Source organism: Cajanus cajan, chromosome 4, assembly GCF_000230855.2.
Source record: "Cajanus cajan strain Asha chromosome 4, NIPB_CcT2T_4, whole genome shotgun sequence".
Lineage (NCBI taxonomy): Eukaryota > Viridiplantae > Streptophyta > Magnoliopsida > Fabales > Fabaceae > Cajanus > Cajanus cajan.
In genome coordinates this window covers 16,706,422-16,731,712 of record NC_138520.1, presented here as the reverse complement: position 1 = coordinate 16,731,712, position 25,291 = coordinate 16,706,422, and the positions used below count along the sequence as shown (strand labels likewise).

General features: G+C 27.5%; 1 protein-coding gene across 1 annotated transcript; it reads right to left on the bottom strand.

The window, feature by feature from the left end:
- Positions 1 to 9,705: 9,705 nt before the first annotated feature.
- Positions 9,706 to 18,370, bottom strand: LOC109812855 (vacuolar-processing enzyme). Its single transcript, XM_020376915.3, has 8 exons — positions 17,988 to 18,370; positions 15,193 to 15,349; positions 14,977 to 15,062; positions 13,156 to 13,355; positions 12,380 to 12,428; positions 12,047 to 12,274; positions 10,713 to 10,922; positions 9,706 to 10,271 (listed from the first exon to the last, which is right to left on the bottom strand). The coding sequence occupies exons 1-8, from the start codon at positions 18,324 to 18,326 to the stop codon at positions 10,119 to 10,121; spliced, it is 1,422 nt and encodes a 473-aa protein (XP_020232504.1). The 5' UTR covers positions 18,327 to 18,370; the 3' UTR covers positions 9,706 to 10,118.
- Positions 18,371 to 25,291: the final 6,921 nt, after the last annotated feature.

Below are 25,291 nucleotides of genomic sequence, written 5' to 3'. Positions count from 1 at the left end.
TAATTCAAATATCAAGAATTTCAAATTCCTTGAATTTGTAAAATTACTCATCCAAACACACCATAAGGGAATGCAATTATAAGAGACAATTATATGAGTAAGATGTTTATTGTATGGATTAGAGTACTCTGTGGGTTCTTAAGAGAACCTGAGATAAACAAATAAACTATGTAAGTTTATATTTTACTTTTTGATTGTTCTGTTGTATTCCTTGTTGCGTGAGATGTATCAATATCTATTTAATTCCACAAATACATAAGTTTTGATTTGAATTAAACATGTTTGGTAAATTTCAATTATGAAAAAGATTATGTTATTCAATTTTTGTTATTTGTGTTATGGTATGTGGGGTAGAGGGTGTCACACAAATGATATATATTTATTATTAATAAATACATAAAATATATATATATTATATTTTTATAATATTATTCATAAATTAATATCAATAATATTATTAGTATATTTATACATAAACTAATAATTTGATAAATATAACTTATTATATATTAATATACTTTTACAAAAATATAAATATACATATCTTATATATCTACTATATTTATATTTTTGTAAAAGTATATTAATATATACTAAGTTATATTTATCAAATTATCAATTTATCTATAAATATACTAAAAATATTATTGATATTAATTTATTAGTAATATTAAATTATTAATAATATATAAATTTTATTTATTTAGTAATAATAAATATATATCATTTGTTACATTAATAAAAATTATAGTATATGTTAACTTAAATAACCTATTCATAAATTAATATCAATAATATTATTAATATATCATTTAGTGACGAAATTTGTGACGGATTTTTTAGAGACGAAGTCCATTCCGTCACAAAATCCGTCACAAACATTTTTTTTTATTTAGAGATGAAATTTGTGACGGATTTTTAGAGACGAAAATTTTTCCGTCACAAAATCCGTCACAATTTTTTTTTTTTATTCAGTGACGAAATTTGTGACGGATTTTTAGAGACAGAATAGATTCCGTCACAAAATCCGTCACAAAATTCAATAAATTCTAGTCCGTCACAAAACTTAAAATTCCCTCACAAAATGCGTCACTATTAGCGATGCTATTTTTTCCGTCACAAAATTCGTCACAAATATTAATTTTTCTAGTAGTGGAATATGAGTATAACATTTGGATGGATTCAATTAGGCAAGAAGTATTTTTTTTTTAATATTAGTTTAATCTAGAAGTAAGGAACAAATGTTTTACCTATGATCACTATTTTTTTTTTGCTTGTGTTCTTCTATAATGTAAAAGTATATTTTTTAATATCAACTTGATATTCCCTGCAATTCTTGTTGCCAATGAATGCTTCTTGTATTTTCAGGTTCTAAAATATCATTGTGATGGGTCTAAGATTGGTTCCTTGCTGCAAATTATGAATTGTACTCATACTATATATGGTTCTAGGCTTCTTAGGCATCGAGTATGAGTTGCTTCCATTCCTCATGTACAATCACTAGATGTTGAATTCTCAATTGTCTTTTCCTTTTGAGCCAAACAACGAAGAAGATGCATCTTTAGTTATTTTTTTTAACCTATTTCATTGGATGTTTCAAAACTCATACTAGTTGTACAAGACCACAAGTATGTTTCAAATAGTAACAATATTGTGTCATACATGATGCCCGAACCTAATATGAGTGTTTCTTTAATTATTACCGAGATATAAGGAATATACGATGAGTATCTCAATATGCTAATTTGTTTTACAAACACATGCTTCATTTCTCAGTATGCTAATTATTACCGAGATACAAGAAATATATAAGGAAGATTTAGTTATGATTACTTTGACTACTAATTTTGAATTTCATTTCATTTCATTTATTTTGTAATTACATTGTTTGGTGTTACAATCAAGAATGAAGAACTTTTATTTTTATTTGTTGTTCTATTGTATTTTACAATTGATTTTATAACACATCAATATTATTTTAATGAGGAAAAAATGTTTATAGTCTGATGGCCATTCTTTTTCTTTAATTGTTCGGTAATAATTAGAAGAAAGAAAAAAAATATATATATACATACTACATCGGTTCTTCAATAAATTGATGTAAAAAGTGTTGAATATACTACATCGGTTTGTATAAGAATCGATGTAGTTTTATGTACTTTCTACATCGGTTTTTGAAACAGATGTAAAATATCTCACACATTCTACATCGCCTGAATCTACATCGATTTTAGAACTGATGTATATTATCTAAATGAACCGATGTAAAATGTCCCTCCTATAGTAGTGATTTTTGAAATTAAACACATATTCACACTTAGAAAACAACAAGGAACCACAATAGAACAATCAGAAAGCAAAATAGAAAACTTCCATATAAATTTCCTGTTTCTATAGGCATACATCAAGCACGGGATTGGGGGCCAATCCTACTACCCAAGAGTTATTTTCACACCCCCGATTGAGGTTTCTCACTCCCCCTTTACTTAGATAAGCAGAAGATGAAGCTAGAGCAGAATCTAGTTGACCTCCTTCTCTTGGTTCTCCTTGGTCTTCAGAGAGCGTGTCCAGGAGAAGTGCCTGACTATGCTATTTATAGACGTCAAAAGTGGTCAGAATGGCCCGTTTCGAATCCAAAATGGTCCGTTCTAGATTCATTCATCATGTGTAAAATTCACATCTAGAACAGCCCGTTCTTAAACCAGAACGGCCCGTTCTAGAGTTGAGTTTAACTCATAACAGCCATGTTTGGAATGACTCATTTCCAAAGTGGAATGGCCCGTTCTGGGTTTGAATTTTCCTCATAACAGCCTGTGTTGGAGTGACCCGTTCCAATCTAGGGTTTATAGGACTTTTTAGTAGTTTGGAACGGCCCGTTCTGGGCTACTAAATCACCCTTATGATTTATGAAAATTGGGGTGTTACATTGGTGATGAGGCTTAGGCTTCAATTGGGAGTGCTTTGATAGGATATGTGACATCGGGGCATAGTTAGGACTAGTTTAGGACTTTAGATTCTTTCTTGTTTGGAAAACCTTTAACTTTATTTCTTTTGTAATTTTCGCAAGTGAACTATGATTATGTATGTGAATGTGAATCCTTTACCTATTTGCTAATTGAGAAAGTTTTTATTCATTCAAATTTTATCTTACCATTTTTGTGTATTATGTCGGGGTAGAGGGTGTCACACTTGGAATTTAAACTACAAAAATTCCAAAATCTTTGTCAAAGGGACCAGAGATCTCTTAATCAGGATCTCAATGAGTTTATTTACTCAAAGTTCTTATGAAAAGAGTCAATGGGAAGATAGAATGAAAATGTCCCCTCAAATGAGGTGTATCAATGTTTAAATAGAGTTCAAGGGTGTAGAATAGTCGTTCTCCCTTTGGAACGACCATTCTCAGCCCATTTTTACAGTGTAAAATCACATTTGGAACGACCATTCTCTCTATGAGAATGAGCGCTTTGGTGTTTCATGGGAACGACCATTTTCATTACCAAAACGGTCGTTCTCAACCTTCTAGGCTTGATTCCATACTTTTAGGCTTGATTCTTGATTGTTTGACCCTTGGAATGTCTCTTGAAGGCCTTTTGATTCTTCATGAAGTGTTCCAAAGTCTTCAAGGTCTTCCTCTGAGGGTTACTTCTCTCGCTTTAGAAGCTTCCCGTCTTCGGATTCTCATCCAGGATAGAAATTGGTATCTATACACCTATTAATAGAGAAATATAGTAGGCTTAATTAGAATATTTAAATAATAAAAAACCAACCCAATAAATCAACTAATTACATCACTAAACAAATCTTAACATTACAATCTAAAAAGAAAAAGAAAGTACTAAAAAGAAAAAGAAAGTACTATGCAGAGCCAAAACATTGCAACGTATTTTTGGATCACTTAATGTCCGAATTGGCCTTTTCTCCCAATAGAGAAGTTGTAGAACTTTCTCTTATCTTTCTAGGGACACCAAAAACGTTTAAATCTAATGTTGAAAACTCTAGATATGGCATGCATAAGAAACAATGTCAAAATAGAAAAAAAAAATTACAGGAATTAACTAAAATTTACAACTAAGATCAAAATGACTCACTAGAATAAATCAAAGTTAATATATTATAATATGATACTAATAAAAGTCAAATAAACAAAAAAAAAAACAATGCATAAAAAGATATATAAAAATTGATCTATCATGTACCTTCGTTTCAATTTTGTTGATTCTTGTTGTTGTTGCTTTACTTGGGTTTTGGACTATTCCCCCAAACATTTTTGTTTCTGTTTTTTTTTTTCTTTCCAATTTTTATAATACATTTTGTATGTGTTGCAGATGATTGCTGGCTTACGGGTGTCAACGTTGTTGGATGTCTCTATCCCATGATGATGTTTTACATACCTAGTTTAAAACAAGTAAATATACAAAAAAAATATATATATATATATATATATATATATATATATGAAAAGATTCCAATTAAAAACTTTAATTATGGTTTTAATATTAACATACAAAATTATTGTAAAATAATTAGCATAAAATATTATTATAATAATTAATATATTTTTATAGTTTTATCGTATTTACTGGATTCATATTATATTATATACTAATTAAACATATAAAATTAATTTATACTAAATATAAAATGTTTTTTAATTTTGGTAACTCCTTTTTGTTGAATTTTTATTTTTTTTTGTTATATTGAATAAATATGTATAACTCCCAATATTATTTGGCTCTTCTTTTACATATTATTTTCTATTATATAAATGATGATTAAACCATCTTATTTATACAACCATGAGTGAGATTACCCATGGTTTTCTAGACAACTAAATTCTGCTTTTAGGAAGTTGATTTTCAATCTGATTTCAAAGAAATGCAAGTATGAATTTGAAAAGAAAAGCTCCCCATTATAATATACTTATTTCTTGCATATGTTTATCTCTATTTTTTTTTCTTTATTACAGAATTCTTATTATATTTTGTTGTTACTTTTTTTGTATTTCATTCTTATTTATATTATTATGTCTATTTTTCCTTTTCATTTGTTTCAATGTAGAAAAAAGTAAGATTATTAGATTTTTTTTTTACATTTTTAATAAAATTAATTTTTAGGTCATATAAAATTATGAAAGTCTCGGCAATGAGATAAATTATGAATAAAAGCCCTTATATAATGACATTAAGAACAAATTTTATACCTAACATTTGTTGAAAAGATTGAATGAAGACTTAACATATAGTTGTTATAAATTTTAAGTTATTTTTTGTAAATATTATTTTTAAGTTATTATAATAAACATGTCTTCTTTAATTGTAATTTCATATTAAAATACTTTATTTATGATACACTTTTATAATATGAAAATATTCAAGCATGTATGAAAAAGGATTAATATCAAAGTTATATATTTAAAAATTTTATATCCAAATTATTTTGGATTTACAATAAAATATTATATTTACTTTGTTATAAAATAAAATAAAAATAAAAATGGTTCAATATATAATTATTTAATATTTTTTATCAACAATTCCCCTAATAAATAATAATATAATGTTCGGTTCACTAAAAATATAAGTTCGTTGTAGTGCTTAAATAATAAATTAATATATTTTTATTTATCACGTATAAAAATTGTTAGTTTATTTATCTATTATAAACAAAATATATCTAAAACAATTCACAAAACAAAATTTTCATTTATGTAAATATTTATTTATTATATATATATATATTATTCATAATATATTAAATTAATATAATAAAATTTATCATATATTTATTTATTTAGTTAGTTTATCATATTTATTCGTCATCTTAATATTAATATAACAACATAAAAAATATTAATTATATTACTTACTAATTATGAAAAAAAATTTAATGTGTGAATATTTGTGACTTATTAACATTAATATAGGAAATCATAAAGGTATAATAAAATATCAATCATAGCAAAATATAATCATATTGATTATTAGTTATAGACAAATATCAATATTAATGTAAATTTAAATTTAACAAAAAATCATTTCATTATATATATATATATATATATATATATATATATATATATATGAGGGTTCAAACGACACCAGTCTAACTTTTACTAAGTGTTACACCGCTCAATAACTTTATATTAATTGTAAATTTTATAAATCCAACCGTTAGATTGAAAGTTCTTTACTCTTAGATCATATATACAAAATTTTATATTAATCCAAGATGATTTGATACTTCATTCTTATAAAACAAAATTGACGTAATATATTCATTTTAAAATATACTAAAATATGAACACTTTAATTACCTTCAAGTTGTTGTTCAATTTTAACAAAATTTGATATACACATATAAAGTGATATGAAATTTTAATCTAACGGTTGAATTTACAAAATTCATATTTAATATAAAGTTATTAAGCGGTGTAACACTTAGTAAAAGTTACACCGGTGTCATTTGAACCCTCCTCTATATATATATATAGAGGAGGGTTCAAATGACATCGGTGTAACTTTTACTAAGTGTTACACCGCTCAATAATTTTATATTAAATGTGAATTTTGAAAATCCAACCATTAGATTGAAAGTTCATATCTCTTAGATCATATATATCAAATTTTATATTAATCTAAGATGATTTGATACTTCATTCTCATAAAACAAAATTGACGTAATATATACATTTCAAAATATACTAAAATATGAACACTTTGATTACCTTCAAGTTGTTGTTCAAATTTAACAAAATTTGACATATATGATCTATGAGATATGAACTTTCAATCTAACGGTTGGATTTTCAAAATTCACATTTAATATAAAGTTATTGAGCGGTGTAACACTTAGTAAAAGTTACACCGGTATCGTTTGAACCCTCCTCATATATATATATATATATATATATATATATATATATATATATATATATATATATATATATATATATATATATATATGTATGTATGTATGTATAGGAGTTATAATTACATCGGTGTAACTTTTACCAAGTATTACATTGCTCAATAAATCTATATTAAATGTGAATTTTATAAATCCAACTGTTAGATTGAAAGTTCATATCACTTTATACGTGTATATCAAATTTTTTTAAAGTTGAACAACAACTTGAAAGTAATCAAAGTGTTCATATTTTAGTGTATTTTGAAATGAATATATTACATCAATTTTGTTTTATAAAAATGAAGTATCAAATCATCTTGGATTAATATAAAATTTTGTATATATGATTTAAGAGTAAAGAATTTTCAATCTAACGGTTGGATTTACAAAATTCACATTTAATATAAAGTTATTGAGTGGTGTAATAGTTAGTAAAAGTTACACCGGTGTAATTATAACTCCCTCTATATAATTACACTGATATAACTTTTACTAAGTATTACACCACTTAATAACTTTATATTAAATGTGAACTTTGTAAATACAGCTGTTAGATTGAAAGTTCTTTACTCTTAGATCATAGATACAAAATTTTATATTAATCCAAGATGATTTGATACTTCATTTTTATAAAACAAAATTGACGTAATATATTTATTTCAAAATACACTAGAATATGAACACTTTGATTACCTTCAAGTTGTTGTTCAATTTTAACAAAATTTGATATACACGTATAAAGTGATATGAACTTTCAATCTAACGGTTGGATTTACAAAATTCACAATTAATATAAGGGGGGTGTATTGGATTAGGATTTTAAAGGACTTTTTTAGTTAAAAAAATCCTGCAGATTTTAAAATACTTTGCATGATTTTCATGACTTTTAAGACTTTGAAAGATTCTACAAGACTTTGAATCAGGATTTTAATGGATTCTACAAGACTTTTAAATCAGGATTTTAATGGATTTTACGGGACTTTGTGGATTTTGTAGAATTTTCGTGGATTTTTGACATATGATAAAATTTTAAAAAAAAAAATTCATAAATTCAAATTTAAAAAGAGTCAAAGACAAAAAAAAAAAATAACAATGTCTAAATAAATAATAATAATAATAATAATTATTATTATTATTATTATTCTCTATAATATCATATCCTCTAAAATAACATTCACCTCCATATCTATAGTTATACTAGTCGTCTAAGCATTAGCATCTTCTCGCTCTTGCTCATGAGTTTGAATAATAAGCTCAAAAGTATGATCTTCATTAATAGGTAATATTGAAGATGAAGGATCAAATACCTTGGCCATTATAAAAAATATGTAAAAATAGAAATATAGAAACATAAAATAATTTTTTATATAAAAAATCAGTATATTCGATACTGAGAAAATATTTAGATATATAAAATTTTTAATATAAACAGAAGTATTTAGATACAGAAAATATATATATATATATATATAAGTATTTTATTTATATATTATATTAGAATTTTTTAACAATATTTATAAATATAAATTAGTCTAAGAAATATTTTAACAATATTTCCTTTTTTTAAAAATAAGTTAATGGAATCATAAACCCTAAACCCTAAAAAATTAGATACTGCAATGTCTTATGTTAATTTTCTTTTTTTTAAATATAAAAAAATCTTAATTTCATAATATAAAAATTTAAAAAACTTAATAGTAAAAAAAATAAAATAATTGTTTAGTCATAAAAGAAGGAGGGATAAGAGTAACAAACTCAAGAGAATGAGAGAGATCGCAGTTTTTATGCTGAGAGGGTTTTCCCCTCAACTAAGATCCATTTTCATCTCATTTTACTCACAGAAATCCTAATTCAAATTCATCTTTTATATATATATATACATATATTGTAGAGATTATGATATCAATTTCATCTTTCACCTTTTCCTTTTCTTGACGTGTGTTATAAAATAGAGTAGCTCAATTAAAGAGAACGAAGAGAAAAATAGAGCAAGTCAATGACACTTTCATTTACATATTGGAGCTTCACAAAATAGGGGAATGGAATAAGAAAAATACTACAGTATTATATATAAGCAATGAACAGTAGTGCAGTATTATTAGCAGAGAAAAAAATGGAGAAGATAGAAGCATAGAGAAAACAAAGATGAAAAATTCACTTGGAAATTCTTGAAGCACTTGAAAAGTCACTTCAAACAATCCTTCAAAATTTGATGGGTTTGGATGGGATTGTTTTATGAATTTGGTATTTATAGATAACACTAGAAAGTCTTTCAAAATCCCTCTAATATAACAATCCTTTAAAATTCTTATATTTTTGAATACCAATGGATTGTTTTTAAGTTGTAAAAAATCTCAAATGAATACCGATAGATTTTAATGGACTCTTTAAAAAATCTTGAAAATCCATATTGAATACCACTGTATTGTTTTTAAGTGACATAAAATCCTGATTGAATACCAATGGACTTTTTTATTCAAAAAAAATCTTTTAAAATCCTATGAAATCCTAAACAATACACCCCTAAAGTTGTTGAGTAGTGTAATACTTAATAAAAGTTACACCGGTATAATTATAACCCCCTCATATATATATATATATATATATATATATATATATATATATATATATATATATATATATATATTCTTCAATGATATCTAAATTAGGATTGACTAATATTTTTGTTCCATAGAAAGTATTTTGATATTCTCACTATTTTTATAATTAGCATCATATTTTATAGGTTTTTGTTATAATAAATTGAGTTATTATATGATTATTAAATGAATGTATTTCACTTTTGAATCAAATTATTTAATTAAATAAAATTAATTTTTTAAAATACATATCAAATTTTAAGTATAATTTTATTAAATCATTAATATAAAAAGTAATATAGTGTTCTTATTAACTAAGGAAAATAATATTTCAAGAGTTGTTTGCTCTATCATACAACTATCATGATAAAAAAAAAATATATAGATATAATATTATATGGGTTACCAAAATAAGCCAAACATTACACATGTAACAAATCTATTATTTTATATTTGAGCACATTACATGACTTACTATAATTAAGGTTGCAAAGCCTACTAACTATTAGTGATCATTAACTTATACAAAGGATTATAATCCATTTTGTAGAATGAAAGCACAGTTTTATCATCAAGATATTGGTTATTGCATCATCAACTTGACGAATTAATTTAAGAAGCATGATTTTCCTTGGGACAAGCTTGTGAAGAGGCTACTACCATTTGCTCCTCAGAAATGCCAGCATTGCACATGTTAGCAAAAGCTCTTGTGTATTTCCTTCCATAGATTGACAATTTACCGCAATGGCTCTCGTAAGTTTTTATCTGCATGAAATTTATCACATGTACATGTATGTCATCTAGCATCATACCATACAAAGAGTGTGAACAATGTCAATTATCTATACATGTATATAAAAATATTCTTAATTTTCGGTATTCTTGTTTTTAGACAATTTTAACCATTTATAAAATTATTTTTTAAATATTATTTTTTCTTTGATTCTCTTTATAATCACTCACTCCTTTTACTAATTGCATATGATGTATTAACAGAAAGACACATGTACCTTCTTAATATCACTCACTTCTTTTACGAATACGAATTGCATATGTATTAACAGAAAGACACATGTACCTTTTACCCACTAGTTGATGAATAAAGTGCCTAAGAAATTTTATGGTCAATATACTTGTATCTAAGAATTTCTTCCCATAACCAATGAAGGTGGTAATAATTTATATGCAATCTATTATAATACTTACAAGGGTCTTGAAACAATCCCAATCATCGACAAGAGGCTGGCCTGGTGGACGAACATGGAGCAACATGGTGGAGCTATTATTCTCTTCCCCAAACAAGAGATCCCCTATGAGATGGAAAACACTATCTACATGCTTCCTATGTGCAATTTCATCATCCAACTCTTTTTGAGCTTCCAACTTCTCCTTAGAACCATTCGGGGCCTTTTGCAACTGAAACAATAAAGAAATAATTACTTCTGATCTTCTCAATTTTTAAAACTTTCATATGTTCAAGCTCAATGACAAAAGCAATGGAAAAAAGAAGAAGAATTCACATTTCAGTGTATGCAGGTTAGAGTAGTATGCACAAGATCTTATATTTGAATCTTACTAGAATGATTGTAATATTTTTGTACAAAAAGATTTAAAACTTTCATGTTCAAGTTCAATGACAAAAGCAGTGACAAAAAGGAGATATTCACATTTCTCTCTATAACATGAATGTATACAGGTTAAAGTAGTATATACAAGATCTTATATTTAAATCTTGTTATATTGGGAAAAATTCAAGTCCCACATCGACTAGAGATTAGGCAATTGAATAGTATATAAGTGGAAAGCAACCCTTACCATACAAGCCGGTTTTGTAGGGTTGAGTTAGGCTTAATCCACTATTCTAAGAGTTATAGTGTATTCAAGTCCCGTCATTAAAAAAGGGCCACCTACTATTCATTGATGCATGTGTCATAGGCATGAGGGGGTGTATTGGGAAAAAACCCAAGTCCCGCCTATCCTAGATCATTAAAAAGGGTCACCCACCATTTATCCACGTACCAAGCCCAATAGTGCTGGACGTGAGGGGGTGTATTGGGAAAAACCCAAGTCCCACATCGACTAGAGATTAGGCAATTGAATAGTATATAAGTGGAAAACCCTCACCATACAAGCCGGTTTTGTAGGGTTGAGTTAGGCTTAATCCACTATTCTAAGAGTTATAGTGTATTCAAGTCCCGTCATTAAAAAAGGGCCACCTACTATTCATTGATGCATGTGTCATAGGCATGAGGGGGTGTATTGGGAAAAAACCCAAGTCCCGCCTATCCTAGATCATTAAAAAGGGTCACCCACCATTTATCCACGTACCAAGCCCAATAGTGCTGGACGTGAGGGGGTGTATTGGGAAAAATCCAAGTCCCACATCAACTAGAGATTAGGCAATTGAATAGTATATAAGTGGAAAGCAACCCTCACCATACAAGCCGGTTTTGTAGGGTTGAGTTAGGCTTAATCCACTATTCTAAGAGTTAGAGTCATTGTAACTTTTTTGTACAAAAACATATCTAACCAAGAATTACCTCGAGCCAAAGATGGAGTAAAGGGGCATCTCGTTGTTTGACAAGTTTAGTTTGAGTAGTAGATGGTTCAAAGGATGATGCATTTCCAGAGCTGGTCGAGTTGCCATTAGGACTTGCCGGGTGTGCACCAATGAAGGTAGCTAGAAAATCGTTGCTGAATTTTGTATCTCCATATTGCGTCACATGAGAAGAGGCGTTAATATTACCAACTAATGTTCTTCGGCGAACCTATACACAGCTCACAAGAATTAACATATATTTTACATTCGATCAAAATTATTAAATATGTACTATATAGTATATACATATATTGGTTCAATTATGATGGCTTACGGTTTCATATTGTTGCTGTAGAGTTTCTTTCGTCATATCATTGTCGTCACTGATCCATAAACAAATCCAAACAATCAAGGAAATTTACATATGAGAATTGGATGAAGATTGACCTATGCAACTTTTCTATTAATTTTATGAGAGGCATTGAACAAACATAAACAAATGCCTTTAAAATAAAAATCTCAACAAATAAGGGTTTGAGGTGTATAAATTAATCATATAAAAGTATACACTGCACTAAATTATTTGTAGAGCATCTATTAGGAGAAGATAACCCCCCTTCTATATATGTAGAACTCGGTATTTTAAGAGATTAGTTTAAAAGAGATATTTTGGATTAATTCACGAAAAAGTAACTAATTATATGCTAGCTAGGACTCATTAGTAAACATATTATCACTACAAGAAAATTTTCATATAATAACACACATTTTATAGTGATACTATACATGTCACTAAAAATTACTTTTACCCACACAATAAGTATAATATATGTTGGTATATTATTAAAAGTGTGAATATAAACTATAGTGAGACACAAAATATGTTGTTAAATTTTATTTAAAATCAATACTAAAATTGTGTGTAACTATATATTAAATAGACATATACTTACATATATTGTACCTATAGTGACATTTTTTGTATGTCACTATATGTAACATTTCTTGTAGCGAGTTTATAACAATAATAATAATATATAAAGCAATATTTCTTTTACTAATTAAAGAGGTGAGAAAGGCAACAAAAGATGATTTAGTAATGCTGTATACCTGTCTTCTAACCATGCATTGCTGTAGACATCTCCCAAACAAGTAGTGTACTCTGGTGGTGGAAAGGGGTAGTGATGAGGACAGTAATATGCATAACTATCCTCACTTGCGTTCGAAGCTGTGGTCGCATATATGTTTATGTCATTTGGAAGAATCCCATCAAACATGCTCCCAGATTCACATGCTTCCAAGTATATCACCTTTTTTTTTATTAATGAAATAATAATGCATCAATTTAAATTACTTAAATAAAACAAGAATAAATTATAATCCGAGGCCATAATAAAAGGGAAAAAAATCAACTTCTCTTCTTTTATTTGCTCTCCATGAGTAAGCTCATGTTTGCAGATGATAGCACAACAGAAGCAGAAGGGATTGGTAGAGTCATGATTCAAAGAAAAGATGGAAAATCCTCTTACATTTCTGATGTACATTATGTCCCAAGACTCCCAACCATAAAAAATAAATAAATATAAATATATATAATCTACTTAGGCTTGGGCAGCTAATGAAAAAGGGTTTTATGATGACCATGGAACAAAATCATGAGAATATATGATAAGAAGAGAAGACTGATATTGAAGGCTCTTTAAAAAAAATAGAAACTTCAAAATTGGAATTCAACTTTGCAAATATCAACAATGTTTGGCAGTGACGGTTATTAATGATAGTTGTTTATGGCACAAAAGGTTCATACATTTGAACTTTAGAAGCTAGAACATGTTGAGAGATTAAAAAAAATGGCACTTGGTTTGCTCAAGATAAAGCAACCTGATGAGTTATATGACGGGCATGGTTTTAAATTGCGGACCGCAACACGTGTTGCGGCCGCAATATTGCTGTTGCGGCCTTGTCCGCAACGGTATCGGACCGCAATTGCGATGATACTGGAAATCACACATTTTTCTGCAACGTAACGGTGTTGCGTCCGCAACACATCTGCAATGTACCGTAATACATCTGCAATACGATAAATTGATACTATAATTTTAAAATAAATTAAATTATTCATTAAAATAATAGAATATTAAAAAAAAAGGAATTAAAATGTATAAATCCTTAAAAATAAAATATATATTGATAATTATAAATTTTTTATATTTAGTGAAAATAATTAATAATCTCACACCGCAACAGCCGCAATCCGCATCGCAATACCCGCAATACCCGCAACCGCAGTAACTGCAACCGCGACCGCAACCGCGACCGCAACCGCGACCGCAATACCACAATTTAAAACCATGACGACGGGTGCTATGTGTCAAAGCAACCTAGAAAGTCATTAGAGAACTCAAATTCCAACCAAGTCTATGGCAACGCTAAGAAGTGGAATATTTTGATGTATTTGGAGGTAATCATTATTTTGTGTCCTTTATAGATGATTACATCAGGAAGAGTGCAGTGTTTGAGGTGTTTCAATAATTCACAGTGATGGGTAATTCACAATAGTTTGAAGCCTAGTGTGAGAAAAAGGGAACAATTCATGAATTCACCCTCCCTATACTCAGCTCAATATAACAGCAAAAGAAGAAACACTACATTGAATTTGACTAGGAACATGATTAGAATCATGAGAATGCCAAAATACTATTGTGGGGGAGAATCAGTATATTTTATATTTGAATACAACAACTCAATTGTTGAATTTATTAATTTGGTATCAGATAGTGCAAGTACGAAAGTTTGACATTTGTTGTCAAATCTTGTCCCATTGTAAAAGTTTTGGTTATTCCAAAACACTATGAGTGACACAGTTAATTTTGTCGTTCATGCATACATATATGTAAACATAATTAAGCACAATACTCATGCAAAACTCACCATCTTTTTGTAGGATTTAGCGTCATGTTTCTTCTTCAACACATTCACAAAATCGTTGGCCGTGATATATTCCCCGACTGGCATGCCTGATCAGATAATATTTACTAAATTAAATATTTTGATTTCAAAAATGAATCAACATATTGTGTTTTTATCACCAATGTATGCTTTACACATCAAGTGACACGAAAAATTGCAAGGTACTGAGTTACTTACTGAGGATACCGTTAGAGCCATGGTCAACAAAATAAATGAAAATGGTGTCATTAGGACCACTGTTCACAACCTTGCCACTACCTCCTGAGATTGCACTTTTATTACCACTAATCACAGCGTAAAAGTTTTCTGTAGTCGTATCATTTCCAGTGTAATCCTAAAGAAATAAATTACTTTTTCACATTAAAATGACAATTAATTGGTAATCTATTAGATACATGAATTATGAATTGGACTTTATATATTATTAGTTCAGTTTAGATTTTGTTTGATTTTGGTGTTCACTTTTTTTCTATGGAGATTTAATTTTTTATTTTTAAAATTAAGTAAATTTGGTTGTCATCTGTTTATCTTTCTTATATCTACAGTGAATGTTTATAATTGATTTGATATATGAATTAATTTTAAAATTTGAAAGCCAAAACTTTTGTAAGAGCATGAAAGAAATTTAAAAGATTTTATAACATGTAAATTAGGATTTAAAAGGGGAAATTTTTGAAAGAAAAAAAAATCAATATATCAATGTATTGGTTTGTGAGTTTTGAACAAAAGAAAATGATTTAATTTATCAAACAATTAAGTAAAATAAAAGGAAAATTACTTATTTTAAAGAAACTAAATTTACTTAATTTCATAAATAGACTTAATTAACTAGTAAACTTTAAAGACCAAAATTACATGTAAATATTATTAGGAGTTGATATAATACCTTTATGAATTTGAATAGTCGAATTTGCTGTTCCTTAGTTTTATAATAAAAATATTATAAGGAATTAGAGGTTTTTCTTTTGTCTTGAAGAAATAAATTTAGAATTTTTCCCCATTTTTAAAATTAATTTGTCCCTGTAATTTAAAAATATTAAAAAAAAATAGTTTCTAAAGTTGATATTTCACACCCTATACACAGTGACCAACGTTAATATAAGAACTAAAATAAATGTATTATATGTTAACGTAAATGTAATAAATGTAATATATTAACGTAAGTGTAATATATAAGATCTAAAATTTGAAAACTTATCACGGATAAAAAGTATCATTAACCCATATTTAAGAATATTACTCTTTTAATTCTTATACACTACTATCTTGTTACATGCCACTTGCGAATTTTTCATAAAAATTCGCAGGAAAGGCTGTTCCTATAATGAAAAATTCGCAGGAAACGTTGTTCCTACAAATTTTTCTGTGAAATTTTATCTGCTGGTAATAATATAATTTTGTGAATTTTAAAATTCGCAAGAAATTTTCCAACGAAAAAATTCGCAAGAAAGTTTCCTGCGAATTTTTTCGCAAAAAATTCTGTAGAAATATTTTTTACGAAAAAAATTAAAAAAAATTACTATAAATTCTTAAAGACTAAGATTGTAGATTATAAGCCTAACACTCAACCATACAAATCAACTTATAAGGTAAGTGTTGTCCCAACTTATATACTCTTTAATTGTTTTATTTTTAATCAATGTGGGACTTGAAGTTTTTTTAAAATATTAAACTTATAAATTTAAATATATTTTTTTTCTTGTAGATTAAATTTTGTAGGAAAATCCGCAGGAAAATTTACCTGCAAAATTTTTCTACTATTTAATAAACATTACTTGCAAATTTATTTTTGCAAGAAACAAAATCAAATTCTTATAATATTTTTTGCAAATTTTTACCATGGAAAAAATTTCTATGATCATTAAAATTGTAACAAAATTTGCAAAAATTTCTTGTAAATTTTTTTTGTAAAAAAATTTGTAAGAAATATCTGCAAATTATTTTTCGCAAATAAATTCGTAAAAAAAAAATTTGCGAAATTATTATTGCAGGAAAATTCGCAACAAATTTCTACAAAATATTTTTTGTAGGAAAATTCGCAGGAAAATGACATTTTTGTGATAGTTTCATTAATCAATATTTATAATATATATATATACATATATATATATATATATATATATATATATATGAGGAGGGTTCAAACGACACCGATGTAACTTTTACTAAGTGTTACACCGCTCAATAACTTTATATTAAATGTGAATTTTGTAAATCTAACCGTTAGATGGAAAGTTCATATCTCTTAGATCATATATGTCAAATTTTGTTAAAATTGAACAACAACTTGAAGGTAATCAAAGTGTTCATATTTTAGTATATTTTGAAATGTATATATTACGTCAATTTTGTTTTATGAGAATGAAATATCAAATCATCTTAGATTAATATAAAATTTGATATATATAATCTAAGAGATATGAACTTTCAATCTAACGGTTGGATTTACAAAATTCACATTTAATATAAAGTTATTGAGCGGTGTAACACTTAGTTAAAGTTACACCGGTGTCGTTTGAACCCTCCTCTATATATATATATATATATAAATTTTACCTTTTAGTTCTTAGAATTAAAAATGCTTTATTTTAAGCTTTTATACATAATTTTCTATTTCTTTTTAATTCGTATAATTTTATGAATTTTACTTTTTAATCTTTATAGTAATAGAAGATAGGACTATAAGAAAACGAAAATAGTATGTATAAAGATTAAAATATGATTTTTTTTAAAAAAATTTATTTTGTAATTATCGTGAATATAAATATTTTAGGAAAAAAGAGAAACTTCCAATGTTATTCTCAAATAGGATGCGTTAAAATACCATTTGTACATGAAGTGTGAGCGAAAGTATTATTTAATTTACTCCTAAAATAAAATAATCTAGCATTGGGAGGGAGTTATATTCCTAGTTATTGTTAAAAAAAATAATAATAATAATAAATAAAAAATAAAATTAGAGATGCATATACCTTGGGAATTCCTTTGTAGACATTTGGACCATTTGGTTTGTTGATTATAGTGCCAGGTCTTGGGTTTTGGGGATTGAAGGCAATGTCATCATACATGAAAACAATGATATTTTCATCTTTAAGACCACCATTCTTTAGTAATTGGTATGCATGGCAAACATCAGCTTGGTGCCTATAATTCTGATAGCCATATGAACCTGCTACAAGAAGGGCCCATTTCTTTTCTGTTGCATTCTCACCATGATCATGTAGCACAGGTACACCCTCCAACACACTCATTGAAAAACTCATCCACACTGAGGCCACCAATGAAACCCAGTTTCTAATATTCACCTTCATCCTGTGTACAATATGTGAAAAGTCACAATCAAACTATGCCTATGTTAAGCAAGATTAACGCATGACACCAATTCAACAATACATATATATAGACAACTCAGTTTCTCAAAATATTCATTGATTATATTAGGGTGTGTTTTTTTCGTTTGAACAAACTTTTTCACTTTTCAAGACAAACCCATAAAAGTAAGGGTATTGTTGGATTGAAGTTTAGTTTGAAGTAACAGGAAAACAAACGTACACTTAATGATAGAATAATGTTAACAGCATTTTCTCTAATGCTTTCTTTGTTATATATAGGAAAAAAAAATTTATTAAAAATCACAAATTCTGAGTGTTACATCTTATTTAATGAGTTTCTAATTTAATAAAAGGATTTAATATATTTTGTGAATTTCAGTCAATAATAAAAAAAATATTAATTAAAAATAAAATATATAGTAGAGAAAATGTCATTAGCATAATGTTTTAGTGCACTTAAGACATTTATTAAGAAATAAATACTATTTTAATCAATAAATTGTTATTATAAATGCATAAAAATAAAAGCAAACCATTAAGCATTAAGTTCAAATTTTATTCTCATTAATAAATCAATAAAACAGAAAAATCATTAAATTTAGTTATAAGTAACTAAAATTATGTAATAGTGTATGAAATAATAATCCTTGATTAATAGTAATAACTGCTTAATATACATTTACTTGTTTTATATAGTCAACTCTTTTTAATGTACTTATAATGTGTAACTGTTTGTTGATTAGGATATGACATGAGATGAGTATGCTCAAATAACAAAAATATATATATAAAAATTAAAGTAAATAAGTTTTAACTTAATTATTTAAAATTTTCAATTTAAAAATATATTTGTAACTATAATATAAAAGTATTTTTATTTATGTAGTTAATTTTCTTAAAATTATACGAAAGTTTTTAAATTATAATTATTATTCAAATATTTTCTTTAAAGTTGTTATAATAATAACATTTTATTTTAATATTTTAGGTAATAATAAAATTTAAATTTACATGTCAAAATTATTAAAATTATATATAAATAAAATGTAGAAAATAAATTTATAATAGATATTATATAAATTAATATTAATATATATATATCACTATATATTTTATTAATTAATATTGATTTATATATTTTTATATGATATTATATATGTTAATATATAATTAGTATATAATATTATAATATTTTTTTGCTATATATTTTACAAATTAATATTATTATATATATTATTTATTTTGGTATTTTGCATAAAATTACAATATAATATATGAGCTAATATATATATATATATATATATATATATATATATATGGAGAATGCTAATATATCCCACCTATTTTTTAGTGGGAGTATGTTAGCAACCTACACCAAAATTTTAGGACAAAAAAATCACTCATTTCTTTTGATTTAGTTAATTCGTACAAAGGATATTATAATAATTTAATTTAATTTTAAAAGAAAATAAAATATTTTCTCTCTCTTATTAACTTCATTCACTAAGCATTTCATGAGAGATGAGAGAGAAATGAGTTAAAGAAAGAATTTAATAAGAGAGAAATAAATAAGTTAGAGAAAGAATTTAATAGGAAAGAGAAATGGGTTGGAGAAGGAATTTAATATGAGAGAGAAATGACTTAGTGAAAGAAATTAATAAGAGAGAGAAAATATTTAATTTTCATTTAAAATTAAATTAAATTACTATAATATCCTTTATACAAATTAACGAAATCAAAAGAAATTGGTAGTTTTCTTATCCTAAAATTTTTGTGTAAGTTGCTAACATATTCCCACTAAAAAATAGGTAGGAGTATATTAGCATTCCCCATATATATATATATATATATATATATATATATATATATATATATATATATATATAGGAGGGTTCAAACGACACCGGTGTAACTTTTACTAAGTGTTACACCGCTCAATAACTTTAAATTAAATAAGAATTTTGTAAATTTAATCATTAGATTGAAAATTCATATCACTTTATATGTAAATATCAAATTTTGTTAAAATTGAACAACAAATTGAGAGTAATCAAAGTGTTCATATTTTAGTATATTTTGAAATAAATATATTACGTCAATTTTGTTTTATAAGAATGAAGTATCAAAGCATGTTGGATTAATATAAAATTTTGTATATATGATCTAAGAGTAAATAACTTTCAATCTAACGGTTGGATTTACAAAATTCACATTTAATTTAAAGTTATTGAGCGGTGTAACACTTAGTAAAAGTTACACCGGTGTCGTTTGAACCCTCTTCATATATATATATATATATATATATATATAAACAAGGAGATGAGCTAATCTTTTCGTATTATTTTCTAACTCAACTCTTCTCTTAAGATTAACAAAAAAAAACTAAATCAATAGGATGAGATAAAAGATATGATAACACTATCATATCTTATTGACGCAACAAATAATGATTATTGATGAGATTTTGAAGCAAACACCCCAACTCATTGTAGTATAGAAATTAATACAGATTTTCAAATTTCGAGATCTTGGAAGATACTTATAATTTCTACTATCCTAGTAAAAGCTTGAAATTATAAAAGAAAACAAGCAAAGTAATAGTAAAGTTGAGAGATAACAATATGTAAATCTATTGGGATTGAGATTCACCTCTCTCACCCTTATGTTCTCCAAAGACCACATACATATGATTTCTATTATCCTATGTTATTGAGTTCATTAGTATCATTCCTAATCAATTTCTTGCATTTAAAAATTCTAAGGAGTCAAACACAATAAGCGATTCCTCTATTCACCCAATTAGAAACCTTGCATTAAGTTTGAGAACTCGTTCAACTAACAATTCCAAATCCATTCTAGGCATTTAGTGTTATTAGGTAATTTGATTCAAAACAAGATTAAAAAATATTTTCCAACCAAAATTCAAATCAAAGACCGAAGATGAGCGATCAAGTTAATTACCTTAGTATTAAGAACTAAATCAAAATCACTAACAACAAATAATAAATAATCATATATATATATATATAATCAAAAGGTGTACACAAGAGTTTAATGGATTACATTTAACCTCAACAAAAAGAAAAGATCAGCCACTCATGTTGAGAGAGCTAATCCAAAATATATGGAGAAAGTGTAGAAGAAAGAAAGATCCTAGAACCCTCGTTCTCATCTGGTTCTTAAACTCCTTACTTGTTCTCTATTTTTGCACAAGTCCTTATGATTTTCTCCTTTGTTTTTCCCTCCTAAAATAAAATAAAGTATGGAAGAGAAAGAAGAAAACCACTCCATCATTTCCAAACGGTTAAGCAATTTGGAGAATTCTTCATGGTGAAGGAACTCCATCAACTGAGCCCTTAAGAATCCACTAAGCCCTTGGTAACCCAAAATTTTGCACCCTTTTATAGCCAATCCACTCAACCTTGATGAAAGACCCTTGGCCAAAGAACCTACTACGTACTAGGGCTATGGCAAGGAGGATTCATGAAGAATGGGCCAACATGGAGGTTGATAGGCCCAAGCTTCTATTTTCTTAGTTTATTTCTTAGAGTCTACTCTTTGTTTAGATTCATATTTTAGGCCTCTAGAGTTTGTGGGCCTTGCGCTTATTGGGCTTATTTTTAGGTTTAATGGGCCTAAGGTATTATATAGTCAACATTGGACTTGTTTGCTTTATCTTTTTATTTTAGAAATTATTGTATAGGTATTTTTGGCTTTGTATATAATGACCATGTAGCATAGTGCTTAGAGGAGTTTATGGAAGATACATGTTACTTGCAATTTAATTTAAGGCACATTTAGAGTGAATTAGGAAGCAATATGCACATAGATCACATGGAGAGCCTAATTAAACTCAAATGCACCTTAAATTAAATGTGAGTGCATGCATCTAGAGGCAATGGGCGTATGGAACATGGTGTGACCGGCCAAGCAACTTGAATTTCAAATTCAAATTCAAATTGTGGGGCCTAGCTTCCTAAGCAAGCCATTAGTCACCTAAACCTCTATATAAGCTCTTCTTCCTGCACTTTTTATTCACTTTTGAGAATTATGAAAGCATGTTTCTGCAGAATTCTCTCTTCCAAAAGTCCCAAAGTTCTTAGGAGAATTTACTCCTTGAAGACTCCAACAAGGAAACCTTCCTTGTGGAGTTTGTTCATTTTCTTACTTCACTTTCTTAGGGCCAAGTTCTGTGCCAATTCCTACTTCTTTTCCATTGTTTTTTTAGTTCAAATTGTTCATCACGAGTGGCTAGGAGTTAAATCTTGGACGAAGCTATTCTTGTGGAGGATTGTTCATTATTGTCTCCAAGGATTGTATCAAACCATTTCCAAACAGTTGAGTGGTTTGGCCTCTACTTCAAATCTTGTTCTCTATCTCTTAATGGTTCAACCCTTTGGAAATGGCTCAAGGCCCTTTCAAAAGAGCTTAGCCCTATTCAGAACACCTACGCAGATTCTTTTAGACTTTGGATCTTCATTGTATCCTACAAGAAATAAAACAAGAGTTTAAGTAAAATTTTCATCAATTTTTTACAAACTAACTAATTTATACAACTTTTTGAATTTTTTAATAGTTTAAGGGTAAAACACAAATGTCTTTCAAAAATACTTAAATAAGCGTCAAAAGAGTTAAGTCATTATGGTAAAATTGACACTTAAGAAGTAAAGATAAACACTAGAAGGGGGTTGAATAGTGTGTGTCAAAAACTCGCACTTTTTACATAGTGAAGTAGTAACGCTTAGTTAAATAGAGTGTAAAGAGAAGTCAGATGGAACACTAGGTGCTTTTATACTAGTTTGTCTCAACTACCGAGACTATGTCCAGTTCTCAATCAAACTAGATTAAGTTCCACTATCTTTCAACAAAGATATAAGTATTCTTTTGACAAACCACTTTTGGCTTAACCCTAAGTATTCTTTGACTTATCTCTTCAAGCAACTACCCAAGTATTCTTTTCACAACAAGTCTCTCTCTGAACTTAACAACCAAGTATCCTTTCAAACAAGTCTCTTCAGGCTCAACAACCAAGTATTCTTTCGAACAAGCCTCTACAGGCTCAACAACCAAGTACTCTTTCGAATAAGCCTCTATAGGACCAACAACCAAGCATTGTTTTACAAACAAGCCTTTCCAGACTCATCCTTATAACAATGGTTATGAAGGTTACATGAATGTTGTTTTAATCTCACTTAGACATTATACAACCAATATAATGTAATAAGCTTTTATAAGAAAGAATGAAGATTATACACAAGTATAATTTGTAGAGAATATATGTTTTTGTACAAGTGTATCTATGTGTTTTTTTTTTAGCTTTAAATCTTCTTATATAGTAGCTTGAAGAAGATGATCGTTGCAACACTAAGTCAAGCTCACAAGTTTGTTTCATCTATCTTCAACGTCTTTCCTTGTGATGGGAGGTAACTATTGTCTCATTTAATGCAAGCATTAAATGCATTTCACCAAATGGTACCATTTATCTAATCAAGAAAGCTACTTATCATCTTTTCATACCAAACAGAGCTTATAGAAGCAATGTTAACACACAATAGCAACAATAACCACTTTATTCACTTTTCTCCATGATTTTAGGGATCTTCATTCTTGGTCCTAAAGGTAAGAATGATCTTGTTCTTTTTAACAGATTTGTGAGTTCCAAGATGATTTTCTAGTTTTATTTGTTAAGGAATAAGGCACTGAAATGAATTTTGTCGTTAGCCTCAGTAAATAATGAACATTTAATGAATATGAGACAAACTGTATGCTTCGTCTGATTCACATATTCTTATAGATGATCTACGTCTTACACTCCATCTGATAAACATTTTTGAAGACATTTTCACTTATAAAAATGTTCATTTTTTAACATTGAAGCTCCAAAACTTGAGGGATTGAAGATCATTTTTTAACTTAATAACACATATCAGTTATCTTATTCTAACATATCATATTCTGGCTATTAGAAAAGAATGGCTCAATCCAAGAGGAGGGGTGAATTGGATTCTATGACACTTTAAAAATTTTCAGAGTTCTTAGGATCTTTATTTCAATTCAAACTTTTCTAATATGAATTTTCAAAGAAGTTCCTTAAAAACTTGTTAATGAAAAATGAGTCCTATATGCTTTCTTGATTAATATCCTTGATAAACTTCAAAGTTAAGAACAATCAATATGCAATACTTTGATTCATTTTAAAACAATGTTGTGCATACAAACATGTTAATCAAGAATAATCTCTTTAACACACAACCAAGATATTACACAAAGTAAAAGATAAGGGTAAGAGAAGATTGCACAAGTCTTTTATCCTGGTTCATCCACTCCTCATGTGACCTACATCCAGTCCTCAATCATAACCTGATCAAGATTTGTTCCACTATCTTAATGAAGAAGTTTTACAAGTATACCACACATGCATACACTCATACATTCAAGATAATCACTTTCTTGACCTCAAGAAAGCACCCCTTGTAGAAACCCACTACAAGAATTCCTTACCACTTGAGACACCTACTCAAGATTTACAATTATTCACAAAGAATTAAAGGAACGAATTCACCTGGAAACTAAACAAATCAGATAGTGAACTTAGAAACAAATCTTAATCTTTCTCTTTTCAAGAATGTGATGATGATGATGATCTTTTCTCAAAACATTTCAAAAACTTTTTACTTCTTGGTTTCACAAAGAAAACACTCCAAGAAGGTCACAAAGACTTCACACTAACGTTTTTCTCTTTTTGATTCTCTGTTCTATCTTGTTCTGAAGTTTCAAAATGTGTAAACTATTTATAAGTTCTTCAGAACTAGATAATCGATTATTTTAAAGGATAATCGATTATTTTGTTCTTCATGATTTTTGGAAATCAACCAAGAACAGATTAATCGATTATTTTGCAGGATAATCGATTATTCCAAAGAGTGATTCCTGGGATAATCGAT